This window comes from Mesoplodon mirus (genome assembly GCF_964341445.2).
Source record: "Mesoplodon mirus genome assembly, chromosome: 8".
NCBI classification, from domain to species: domain Eukaryota; kingdom Metazoa; phylum Chordata; class Mammalia; order Artiodactyla; family Ziphiidae; genus Mesoplodon; species Mesoplodon mirus.
The window spans coordinates 40,003,946-40,017,930 of NC_138984.1; the positions used below are offsets into that span (position 1 = coordinate 40,003,946).

At 35.8% G+C, this 13,985-nt stretch overlaps 1 protein-coding gene across 1 annotated transcript in view; it reads left to right on the forward strand.

Moving 5' to 3' along the window:
* DNAH7 (dynein axonemal heavy chain 7) overlaps positions 1–13,985 on the forward strand; it is a gene marked incomplete at its 5' end in the record, with an annotated part of 243,326 nt that overhangs the window by 103,123 nt on the left and 126,218 nt on the right. The window contains 4 exons of the mRNA XM_082630414.1: positions 2,145–2,357; positions 4,881–4,979; positions 8,982–9,230; positions 11,835–11,984. Of these exons, the coding sequence (XP_082486540.1) occupies positions 2,145–2,357; positions 4,881–4,979; positions 8,982–9,230; positions 11,835–11,984 (711 nt within the window). The remainder of the gene's footprint in view (positions 1–2,144; positions 2,358–4,880; positions 4,980–8,981; positions 9,231–11,834; positions 11,985–13,985) is intronic.

Sequence of the window (13,985 nt, forward strand, 5' to 3'; positions counted from 1 at the left end):
CACATTTATGAAATCTATTTCCAATCCTTAAAGGAAGAAATGGTAAGAAGTTTTTGCTTGAGATTTTGTTGTTGATGTTGTTCCAAAATGTAGTCCTTTGGAAGCATACTCTAGGAAGTGTTTGTAATTCCTTATGTACCACCCTTCTTCATCTACTCTATAGGACAGAAGCAACAAAATAACTATTCTCAATCATTTATTTCTGCTGAGGTAAACGTGGAGGGTAATACTCACGTTGATTACATGTACTGGAATTTATTCAAGCCCTGGCAGGTTACCTGGACCTATACCCTCTCTTTTTTTTTTTTTTTTACACTCAAAAAAGTATGCCATTGGTTAACCCAGAATCCAAATTAATTTTTTAAAGCACTAAACTACCCTTAAACCTACTGCTATTACTGAAAAATTATTTCTGACAGATCCCAAACTGTATCAAATCAGTATTTCACACACTCTGTTTGAGAATCAATGAATGAGAATGTCTACCACTGTAACAGTTTAGGCCTAAAAAAATATTTTGATGAGGATGCTTTTCTCTGTGATAAGTAAGAATCCATGATAACTCCTTGAAACTTCTGTGCCATACTTTATTTTTTGTTCTCTTGGCCACTGATATGTCTGTTTCATGGTATTCCACAACCACTTTGCTAAGTGCTAAGAGAATGTGAATAGGAATTTGTAAAGTACTTGGTGTGTCAGAGACCTGACACACAGACGTGGATGTTGATCCCAAGCTAGTAGCAATTTGTACTATTGTAGAAAGATTGTATCACCCTAACCTAGCCATTGACCAGCTAACTCATTTGTTAATTCATTCATTCTCTATTTTATTCATTAAAAAAAAGTTGTTGAGAACCTACCCTTTAAAAGAGGTACCATGTGTATAGTAATTCTCTTGCATTCTTTTTTCCCACATAGGTAGTGGTTTAGAGCACTTGCTTAAGCTTCTCTGGTACGAATTATTTGCTCATGCTATATACTCTTAACATTTTATTCTTGCCTTTCTTGAATGGTAACCTTATTGATAAAATAGCAGTACTAAGGCCTCTAGCTAGTAATTAATGTAACACATTGGAAGGATCTTGCTTGATGCAAATCTTTTATTCTCAACTTTAGTGTCATAACAGATCACTTAAGTAAAATTTCCTCATTTTCTATCTGCCTTGTGTTTTTGGTAATTCAGCTAATTCCCAGCAGGTATTTATAAACTGTCTGAACTGTCTGAATTATAGTAAATTGTCATTTACTATAATTATTATTCACTATCTGAATATGATTATCATTTTTCTAGAACACTGTTGTTCTCCTGCTTTAGTACAAGAAAGCCATGTTTTCATGTATGAGCTATTGAAGTAAATCCTGATACATACTAACATTTTAAACTTAAATTTTCTTATTTATTCTTTTAAAATCTATTCAGTTTTCTATTTACTTTCCATCACACTACATTTATTTGTCCCACAATATTTAAAATATTATGAGGAAAAACTTATCTTTAGAATTTGGAAAATTGATTTATTTCTAGTAATAATTATCCAGGACTTATTTTCAGTTTCTTCCCTTTATTATGCTTGGTGAAAGACTGACATGGTGACTGCAGACTCAAAAATGTTTAAAAAATATCTCAAATTACATCATTTATGTAACATAGTCTTGTTATTAGGGGTTACCTGATGAGACCCAAATCATTTAATTAATTAGATGTCAGAGAGCTTCACTTGAAGCCCAGTCTCCCAACACCAGGCACTTTCTCACCAGCCCAGATGAGAAGCCCAGCTCTTGGACATCCCAGTAGAGTCTGCTTTTTCCCTATAGCAAGTTACTTACCACAAAAAATAGAACGTAATGGATACTTAACACTTAAGTAAATTAATAATTCACCAAAGGTCTAGGTATGATAGAAATTTGAAGCATTCTCAAAGCATAATTTAAGGAAACATATCTATATAAAAAGTTAATGATCTATTTATTATATAACAATAACAAGAAATCACATTTTAAAGTGTTTTTATCTATATGATCTGGCTACTGTAACTTAATATTATTGCAGAAAAGCTATAATATTGTAACATGCTATGAAGGGAAAGAGTAGGCTTATCTTCATGATGGTCTTTCTCAAAAAGCACCTTTTCTCCCCCCCATAGGCACTCTTTCGGACAGTAGCAATGATGGTGCCTGATTATGCCATGATTGCCGAAATAGTCCTGTACTCCTTTGGCTTTGTCACAGCTCGGCCACTGTCGGTAAAGATTGTGGCTACATATCGCCTGTGTTCAGAGCAGTTGTCATCGCAACATCACTATGACTATGGAATGAGAGCCGTGAAGTCAGTGCTCACCGCAGCTGGGAACCTAAAGGTAGAAAACTCAAGTGGCTTCTTACTCATTCATTTCCTGTTTATAAATCTCGGGACCCTGTGTCTTCACAAGAGTTACACTAACTGGTTAGTTTCATCAACTGAAAAAAAGTTCAGTTATTGTACTAACATAATTAATTATCTGCACATGTGAAAAGGGACATTTTATGATTTGTAAAACCTTAGACATGTGATCAGTGATTTGAGTTCCATTCCACAATTTTAACTGTATGAAACTAGGTACTACTGAGGAGTAAAATTCCTTGCTACTGAGAAATACTTTGAAAGCATTTATATATGAACATATATATTGAATAGCTTTAAAGGAAATAAGCTATGTATAATTAATAAATATAGACAGAAGACCCTAGACATTGTTACTTAATATAATTACACAGTTGCAGCCAACTGTAGACTAGCAGTAATAGATTTGCAATATAATGTTTACATTTTAAGATGGTATAAATCATAACTATATTGATAAAAAATCAAAATGTTTGAAGACTTGGGTAATTTTTCATTGAAAGTCTTTTGTAGAAACATAAAATATAACTGTACATTTGTTCTTTATCAAAGTAAGCAAGACAGGCTATAATTAACAGCAAAATGCAAACTGGCTTTGGAGCTTATAAAATTTTCATGTTCATGACTGCAGAAGATAAAGATTTTGAAATATATCTTGTGTGATTAAAAACAATGGCATGCATTTTAATCTTCTATAATAACGTTACCAAGAATTCTGATATATAGTGGTGATATTCTATTTCACATTAGCCTAACATGACTTTAAGTCATTGTGTTTTTTTGTAATAAAGAAATGCAACTAGAAGCAACAATTTGTATTAACCTGGCATGTCATGATTACATTGTGGTCAGATAATGAGAAAGAAAATGCATTGTCCTAGTATATGTCATCACTGACATCTTGACTATGGAATTGAGCTATTAAAGTTATGCAGCAAATGAATCCTATCATTCTTTGTCAAAAGCTAATTGAAAATTATTGAATGTGTTGGCTTGAATATTTTGAAGTTTGTTTCTATTATAACAAAAAGCTATTTAAACATTTGCTGTAAGATGATAGCCTCTCAAATAACAAAAGAGACTTCTGACACTTCATAACTTACATGTGGTTAGGTTGATCCAAAGTCCATATGAATAGGACTAGCTTTGGCTTTGGAGGCCCTGGAAATTTAGAGACAGCTAACCTTGATTGCCAGGCATCACTGACTTTGTAAGGTTAATGCCAGTTAAGTAGGAGCATGGGATTTATTAGAAAGGTTCTAGAGAAAAAGAAGAGGGTTCTGGAAAACTAAATGCATGATGGTAGGAGAAACTTTGGAGTAAGATGTTGAATAAAGTATAGAAGCTGGGAGAAATATTTCTGAGTTCAGATTTTTTTGTGAATTATGGACATGAGCAAAAAGTTGAGAGTTCAACCAGATTTTTTAGTAAACTCTGGGTTTACCACAGATTTTTTAGAATTTAACATAAGTTTTCTGAAGCACCTTCTACTTAAGTGACTTAGTGTATTAACGAGCCCTCTCCACTCTGCCTGGGGATCACATTCAAGCACGCTGGTAGTAAGCATGCAGCCAGCAGGCAGCGCGCTGCCCTGCCCTCCCACTTTCTATCAGATGAACTGTTCCTCACCCAGAGTCAAGTGGCTTGTTTCCAAAACTTTCTGAAGCCAGTCGGACATGTTACTGTCGTTATGTCATTTAATTAATTGTCAATGAAATTGGTATATGAGCATGAAAAGAAGAGTTTTGTTTTTATGAAAACTAAGTTCATTGTTTAAGAAAGACTCAGTAAAGATGAAATGCTTAAAAAATGACTTTGAATTAGGTATGGATAAGAAAAGTGGATAAAACTGGGAAAAAACCTTAAAAATCTTAAGGATGCTACACTTAGATTGTCTCCCAAGTATCTTTGAAGAGCATGATCATCTTTAAAAAACAAAACCAAAACACAACAAAACTGGACAGAGCAGATGATTCATGATTGATGCGTTTTTTTTTCAACAAGAAAAATGGTCCAGAGCTCTACCCTCAGAAAAAAGACCTTGGCACCAAAATATGGGCAGAGTGAGTGAATGTTTATATGTTTTAAATGTAAGTGCATCTTTTAAAAATGATTGCCCATTTTTAATGATTATTTTCACTTTACCAACCCACTGCTGGTCTTGAATGCATAGGACAAGCAAGTTCTTACCCAATATAGAGGCAATGGCAGCTCCCAAACTATATGGAATTCATGGCCAGTAGCTTTTTACCCAGGGCATCTGTGAAAACGTAGCTAGTTCAACTTAGGTTTTCATTATAAACTGGTAGAAAACTCAACAAGTATAACCATCAGTTTCTAAAGTTAATAACAGTCCAATTAAATGAAAATAAGTAAGAACAACACTTTTGCATGGGCTTAAATTGCCTCTGGGGCCTGGTGTTTGTGTGTGTGTGTGTGTGAACATGTAGGGGGTGCAGTTAATAGCTGCAGATAGCATTATGAGCATATTTTCTTTCAGCTGAGATATCCAAATGAAAATGAAGAAATTCTTCTGCTTAGATCTATTATTGATGTAAATCTACCAAAATTTTTATCCCATGATTTACCACTCTTTGAGGTAAGAACATTTATTATTACAATGTATCAAAACTCTTCTAATAATGTATTTATCAAGTGTCCATGGTTGCAACACCCTTTGAGAAACTTCCACTATAGAAAACGATGATATGGCACAGAGAAACATAGATCATTCTGTTTTATTTGAAGTGTGTTTAGCTAGCTTTGTTGTTTTGGATAACTTTTAACAACTTGGGATTTTTAAGTTGTACCTTTTCTGCAGAATATAGTAAGTACACAGAAGTTACAAAACATGTTTGCTTATAAATTTCACCAAAATATCCTCCGTGGAGGAAAGTAATTTGTCTAACACATCACTGAATCCCTTGCACAGAATGGATACTTGGTAAATGTTTGTCAAATTAATGATTGGAGAAATAAAAAAAAAAAAGCTTAATTTCTTTAGAAGAGTACAATGGCTTTTATGAAATTCTTTTTTCAGGATAATTTAAGAACTAGGCTTAATAATCTTGTTGTATTTTAAAACTTAAATTATAAGTAGTTGAGAAGAACTATTAGAATGATGGTTAAAGTTCCTGTTTTGTCATGTGATGTCATCCTTTTCCTTTTCCCATTCTCAGGTAGAAGAAATTGGGGGAGGGCTTGGGAGCAGGCTGCTGACACATGGTAGATGTTGCTCTCTCTTGTGCTGCCTTGAGGTATGGGCAGTTAGCTTCCAAAGTGTAAAGACTGAAGTCGTAAGGCTGTCATGGGAAGGGCGGAGAAGTGACACTGCCACTGTAGTGTGGTCCAGTGTCATTAGCTATCCATAGCAACCATGTTTCTTCACTCTGAAAGGGACTTCCCTTAGTATTTAGAGTTGACAGTGCTAATGTTTTGAAGATCAAATCTACAAGGAATAGGTTCAAATTTTCTTCTTAAAAATTTCCCACAGTTTCTTTGGTACTAGTACACTGTACAGATTATCCAGGAGTAAAAGCTATATTTATTTTTATAATGTGGAAGTATACCTCACCTAGTTGTATTCTCATGCAGCTGTATATTCATTCAGTGAACATTTATTGAATAATATTAAGAACAATATTTCTTAAATGGAGCGTAACTGGCATTTTCAAATAGGACAGTTCCGTATCGTGAGAGACTGTCCCATTCGCTGCAGAACACTTGGCATCCCTCCTCCCCCAGTGTCTCTGGACTCTCCCAGTGTGAGAACCAGAAGGACAGCTCCACATATTCCCAACTCTCTACCTGGCGGGAGAGTGAAGGGAACTGGTCTTTGTTGAGAACTACTGACTACCAGATATGATCTGGAATTATCTGCTTCTTTCAAGGTTAACCATAAATAATTTGAACAATCTGAGAAGATATTTTTGTTTACTTAGCAGACACTGTGCATTCACAATGGACCAGACCTTGTTCTAAGAGTTTTATGAATAGCAACTTATTTAATACTCATAAGCAGCCCACGGGGCAGGTGCTATTGTTATCCCCATTTTACACGTGGTGTACCTATGGCACAGAGATCATAAATAACTTGTATTCATGGCCAGTATATGAGGGAGAAAGGGATTCCAGCCACTCAGCTAGGCTGCAGAGTGATCTTAAAAGACCCTACTGCGTTGTCTTTTTCTCTCCTTTGCCCCAAGGAAACTTACTGCTCCAGTGAACTGGGATCAGTTTATCCATAACAGTATTTAAAGGATTAAATTTAGGGGTGATTAAACTGATAGTTTGTCAGTTCTAAGGTATAGCTTGAGTGTATGCTTTCATATTAAGCTCTTCTGAATTTTCACTTTTATCTTCAGAGTAAAATGAATAGTTGTATTTCTCACATAGATTGCTATAATACTTATGAAAAAGCCTTAGCAGTTTATAAAGGAATGTTTCTTAGACCTTGAATTAACTCTATATATTCATATACATTAAATATGGAAGTATAATTCTTTCCAATCATACATTATATGATTGTATTCATTTCCTAAAGCTGCCATAACAAAGTACCACAAACTTGGTGGCTTAAAACAATAGAAATTGATTTTCTCACAGTTCTGGAGGATAAAAGTCTGAAATAAGGTGTTGGTTCCCTCTGAAGGCTTTATGAAAGAATCCTTCCTTGTTTCTTCTTGGCTTCTGATGGCTACTGGTGATCTTTGATGTTCCTCGGCTTGTCATTACTTCAGTCTCTGTCCCCATCACTAAATGGCCTTTTTCCCTGGATGTCGTTGTGTCTGTGTCTTCCTGTCCTTTCTGTTATAAAGACACCAGTCACTGGAGTTGAGCTCCAGTATGATCTCATCTTATCTAATTACATCTGCAAAGATCTTATTTCCAAATAAGGTGACATTCTGGGGTTCCAGGTGCACATACATTTTTGAGGGACGCTAAGCTGATTAACATACTACCCACTACAATGATTAAAATATACTACCCACTACAATGATTAAAATACCATCAAACTAATTTTTTTATATGGTATGAGGCATGGACGGAAGTTCAGTATTTTGACAAATCCAGGTACTCTAGCATAATTTGTTCAAGACCATTTTTTAAATCTTTTCTCTACGGGATTGCCTTTGAGTCTTTGTTGAGAATGAGTTGTTCACATGTGTGTGGGTATATTTCTGGTCTCCCTGTTCTGTTCCATTGATACATTTGTGTATTTTTATACTAATGTGACCCCATCTTTGTAATAAGCCTTCAAATCAGATCATGTTCATCCTCTAACTTTTTAACTTAAAAAGATGTAAAACTGCAATATCTCTGGAGGAAAACAAGAGAAATCCCTTGTGAATTTGGAATAGGCAAAAATTTCTTAAATACAACACCAAAAGCACAATGCATGAAACAATAAATTCATAAAATAGACTCATCAAAATTTAAAACTGTGCTCTTTGAAATACACTGGTAAGAGAATGAAAGACAAGTTAGAGACTAGAAAAAAATTTGCATATTAGATGTATGATGAAGGACTTATATGCAGAATATTTAAAGAATGGTCAAAACTTACCATGAAGAAAATAAACTGATTAAAAATAGGCAAAAGATTTGAACAGACATTTCACTAAAGAAGATATACATATGGCACACAAGCACATGCAAAAATGTTAATCTTTGGGAAATGCAAATTGAAGCCACAACAAGATACTGTTACTTGTTACTATGGCTAAAATTAAGAAGACTGACCATACCAAATATTGAAACTCTCATACACTGCTTGGGGGAATGTAATATAATAATACAACAACCTTGGAAAGCAGACAGTTTCTTAAAATGGTAAATACACACTCACCGTACTATCCAGGTATTCCACTCCTCATTATTCACCCGAGAGAAATTAAAGCATTTGTCCATACAAGGACTTGTATACACATGTTTATAGTAGCTATATTTATTTCCCAAACTGGAAACAATGAAAATGTCCATCAACAGGAAAATGGATTTAAAAACTGGCACCTCAATACAGTGGACTACTTCAATACAATGGACTATTGATATATGCTGTGAAAGGTGTAAATTTCCAAATCTTTAGGCCAAGTGAAAGAAGACAGACAAAAAATAAAGTAGTACATGTAATGTGTAATTTCACCCATAATAAATTCTAGATAATGCAAGTAAAAATAGTAACAGAAAGCAAATCATTGTTGGTTGTCTGGGGATGGAGATAGGAGGTGGCAAGGAGAGGAGAAAAGGCCACACGGAGACTTGTGGCTGTGATTGGTATGTTGACTGTCTTCATTGAGTTGGTGGTTTCACTTATCAAATTGTACCCTTTAAATATAAACAGTTCATTGTATGTCAATCATACCTCTATGAAGCTGTTAAAAATACTGGACTATTACTCAATGGCTCTATTTCCATCAATGTTAAATACAAGGATTGAGAAATTTTATCAAGTTTATGTATGTCTATATGTCTCTCTCTCTATATGTATATATACACATGTATATATACATATACACATATACATACATATATATATAGCAACAGAGAATATGAGAATGTATAGCTAGATAATGTAAATCCCCAAATCATCTATCATTAGGGAATTACTTCAGATTTGTTTCCTGGGGTGAAATTACCAAAACCAGATTACAATGATTTGCTGGGAGCCATCAAAGACAACTGTGACTCCATGAATTTGCAAATGACCAGATTCTTTTCTGAGAAGATTCTTCAGATATATGAAATGATGATTGTGCGTCATGGCTTTATGATTGTTGGAGAACCATTTGGAGGAAAAACCAGTGCATATCGTGTCTTAGCTGGAGCACTAAATGATCTATGTGAAAAGGTAAGTGTTATTAATGCGTTAATTTATTGATAATCAGCTTTGTGCAAGATAGAATGTATGGTTATTTAAAAGGGTACTTTAATGCAGCAACTTAAACTTACAAAAATACAGAGGAAATAAAATTAGAAAAGTAATACAAAGCAAGTAGGAAGTTCAGTATACAAAGGGTATGCCACAGATTTGCCTCAAGCCCTTTTGTTTCTTTTTTAAAAAAGTTTAATCATAAAGGTAACACGTTCATTGTAGAAAAAAGTCTGAAAACATGAAAAAACCTGATAGTTTTCCCTTTTATACTTTCTTAGGAGAGTAGTTTTTATTTTCTTGGTGTTTAGATTTGTAACGCAAACTTGTTAGTGGCTGCTAGTGGTACTGAACTGAAGTGCGTGTGTGTGTGTGTGCGTGTGCACGTGTGAGTGTGTGCATGCATTATATAATACATGCATATGTAAGTATAGTAAATAATGATGATTATATTATTCAAAATTCCTGTCCTACACATCTCAGTTTGGTCTACTTTGATAGGCTAAAGGAGTGAGGCTGTTTTAAATTCTTCAACTAATATTGCATTTCTGTCTACTTATCCTTGTATTTCAAATAGTTCTTGCTTCATATATTTCAGTGTTGGTAGCCAAATGGGATTTGTGATCATTACATCTTCATTGTGGAGCCTCCCTTCAGCCAGTATAAAATTATCTACTTGTATTATTTGCCTTGGATCCCCCTGTGTCTAATTTCAGTATTGCAATCCCTGCATTCTCCTTGCATATATACTTGCCCATGTCTTTAATTGTGACTCTGGCTGTCACTGTGATTTACTTTTTCATGAAGAGTAATTAGTTTTAACTTTTATTTTCTCCAATTTGATGGCCTTTATCTTCTCATAGGGGAATTTTAATTCGATTGTATTTATTATTAAACAAACTGATATGTACTTATTTCTGTTATCTGTTCCTTTATGGTTGTATCCTTTCATGCTGTTTCCTTTCTTCGCCTCCCTTCCTTTCCCTTTATCCTTCCTGCCTTGCTTTCCTCAGTTTTTGTTTGCATTTTTCCTGTTTTGTTGTTTTATTGTTATAGGGGTGAATTTTTTGCTATAAAAAATAAGTCTCTAAAAGACCCAACTGTGGTGCCACTCAAAGATTAAAGAAGTTGAAGGTATGAGCATGTATTCTGGTCCAATATAAAGCCCAAAAGTGATTCATTATCAGGAAGTTCTAAGAGTGACTTTGTGGTAATGTAAAAGGGGCAAGGCTCCATAGCCACTGCTTGCAAGCTGTAGCTTCACACTAGCTTTGTTGCATTTGGGACAAACACCTTGCTTTAATGGCAGCAACTTTGTTCTGACTAAGATGATAGAACTTTCCCATGCTTCTGAATTAAGGATGACACATCGTTAATCCCTTCCCGGGCACAGAGAAGAAAACACAGACCTTGAGCTTTTCTTTTTCTTTCTTTTTTTTTTTTTACTGCTTCACATTATTATTGCCACATGTTTTCTTCAGTTTGGTACTTCATGTCCCAAGCTCCAGTGGTGGTGGGCAGAAAGCAGTGTGGGAAAGAGTTGAACTTGTTCTGTTGTAACTTGAACTTGTTATGTTATATAAAAAATAAATGATTGTGAATAAGTAGAGCACAGGTGATTTTTAGGGCAGGGGAACTATTCTGTATATATTGTAATGGTGGATACATGACATTATGTATTTGGAAAAATCCATAGAAGTGTCCAACACAAAGAGTAAACCTTAATGTAAACCATGGGCTTTAGTTAAGAATAACGAATCCATATCAGCAGAGGAACTGAGGAATTGAGGAATCATAACAATGTACCACACCAATGCAAGGCTTTAACAGTAGGGGAAACTGTGTGTGGGGGGTGGGAAGATGGATGGAATATATGTGAATCTCTCTATATTTTCTGTTCAATTTTTCTGTAAACCCAAAACTACTCTAAAAAAATAAAGTCTATTAATTAAAAACATAAAAAAGCCTATGCCCCAAGGGTATTAACATCTCTTATTAATTCCATATGCCAGCCTTCAAGGTTCTGGTGGAAACTATCAGCGTACCAATATTATTTTTTTCACAACGTGAGAATGGTACATATTTGTCTATATTTAAATCGTTTGATTTTATCTCAGAGAATGTTTTGTAGTAAGAATCAACCAATTACAGCCCATGGACCAACTACAGCCCAAAGCCTGTTTTTGTGATGCCAGTGAGCTTAGAATGGTGTTAACATTTTTAAGGTTTGGAAAGAAAAACAGAAAAGAACATGTAACCTGTTGATCTATCAATAGTAAATATTATATGCTTTTGACCAACATTTGCTACTTTATTCCTGAGTATCCTAAGAGTTCTTAAATCCTATTGTAAATGGTATTTTTAAATTTTATTTTTCAGTTGTTCATTGGCATTAGAGAAAATACAATCAATTTTTGTATAATGACTTTGTTTGCTGCAGCCTTGTTAAATGAACTCTTTACTTCTGGTAGTTTTCATGTAGAGTCTTTAGGATTTTCTACATGCCCAATCATGTTTTCCATGAATAATGACAGTATTGGTATTCTTTTAAATAAATAAATAATCTTTTTTTTTTCTATTAAGGGGTTAATGGAAGAAAACAAGGTTCAGATCACTGTTTTAAATCCTAAGTCTGTCACCATGGGTCAGCTGTATGGGCAGTTTGATTCAGTGTCCCATGAGTGGTCCGACGGGATCCTCGCTGTCAGTTTTAGAGCATTTGCCGCTTCATCGGTAAGTGCTAACACTTTTCAATGCTATGAGAGTTATGATTTTTTTCAGTTGTTTCAAGTAAACATTTGTATTCGTACCTCAAGGTACATATTTAAGACACATTACTGGGATCCTTGAGGCACCGGCCGCTGCCCCAGCCAGTGTCTGAGCCAAGCCCCCGCATCCTTCGCCTCCGTGTCCCCATGGCCTTTAAACTGCCGGTTCCTCTGCTTGGGGTGGGAGCACTGAGTTTCCCGCTGGGAGGTAAAGTGGCCCCCCTTTACCTCCCAGATGCCGCAAGGAGACAGGCCTCTGGGCACTAGGTACGCCACCCTTGCCCTACATGTGCCGGGGCGAGGCCGAGGATGCAGAGCGCTTTACCCTGAGCTCAGTGAGTGGGGCGTGGTGCCTGTCTCTTCTCCCTCCACAGATGAGAGAGTTGAGACAAGGAAATTTTATGCCCTGCTTGATATAAATACAACTGGATATAAACTTCAGGAGGCCAAAGTACATCATCTCTCTCGTTCACTCCTGTATCTTGAGCATCTAATACTGTGCCAGGTATATGCTTTGCTATTACCATTTGTCCTAGGGTTCTGTCTGTCTGGTTTTTGTTTTTAAGTATAGTTTTTAACGTTTGTTACATTGCTGGATTTGTTTTTTGGTTTGGTTGCTCTCTTCTTTCTTTCTTTTTATTACTTTATTTTTAATATTTAAAAATTTTTTCACCTTAGTATCTTTATTTTATTTTATATATTTTTCTTTCTTTCTTTTTGGCTATTTCTCCCTTTTTTTCTGAACCATGTGGCTGATAGGGTCTTGGTGCTCCGGCCAGGTGTCAGACCTGAGCCACTGATGTGGGAGAGCCAAATTCAGGGTATTGGTCCACCAGAGACCTCCCGGCCCCACATAATGTCAAGCGGCGAAAGCTCTCCCAGAGATCTCCACCTCAACACTAAGACCCAACTCCACCCAACGACCAGCAAGCTACAGTGCTGGGCACCCCATGCCAAACAACTAGCAAGACAGGAACACAACACCATCCATTAGCACAGAGACTGCCTAAAATCATAATGACGTCACAGATACCCCAAAACTACCACCGGACATGGTTCTGCCCACCAGAAAGACAAGATCCAGCCTCATCCACCAGAACACAGGCACCAGTCCCCTCCACCAGGAAACCTACACAACCCATTGAACCAGCCTTACCCACTGGGGGCTGACACCAAAAACAGCAGGAACTATGAACCTACAGCCTGTGAAAAGGAGACCCCACACACAATAAGTTAAGCAAAATGAGAAGACAGAGAAACACACAGCAGATGAAGGAGCACGGTAAAAACCCACCAGACCAAAAAAACGAAGAGGAAATAGGCAGTCTCTCTGAAAAAGAATTCAGAGTAATGATAGTAAAGATGATGCAAAATCTTGGAAATAGAATGCAGAGAATACAAGAAATGTTTAACAAGGACCTAGAAGAACTAAAGAGCAAACAAACAATGATAAACAACACAATAAATGAAATGAAAAATTCTCTAGAAGGAATCAATAGCATAATAACTGAGACAGAAGAACGGATAAGTGACCTGAAAGATAAAATAGTGGAAATAACTACTGCAGAGCAGAATAACGAAAAAAGAATGAAAAGAATTGAGGACAGTCTCAGCGACCTCTGGGACAACATTAAACATACCAACATTCGAGTTATAAGGGTCCCAGAAGAAGAAGAGAAAAAGGGACTGAGAAAATATTTGAAGACATTATAGTTGAAAACTTCTGTAACATGGGAAAGGAAATAGTCAATCAAGTTCAGGAAGTGCAGAGAGTCCCATACAGGATAAATCCAAGGAGAAATATGCCAAGACACAGATTAATGAAAGTATCAAAAATTAAATACAAAGAAAATATTTTTAAGGCAGCAAGGGAAAAGCAACAAATAACATACAAGTGTATCCCCATAAAGTTAACAGCTGATCTTTCAGCAGAAACTCTGCAAGCCAGAAGGGTGTGGCAGGACAT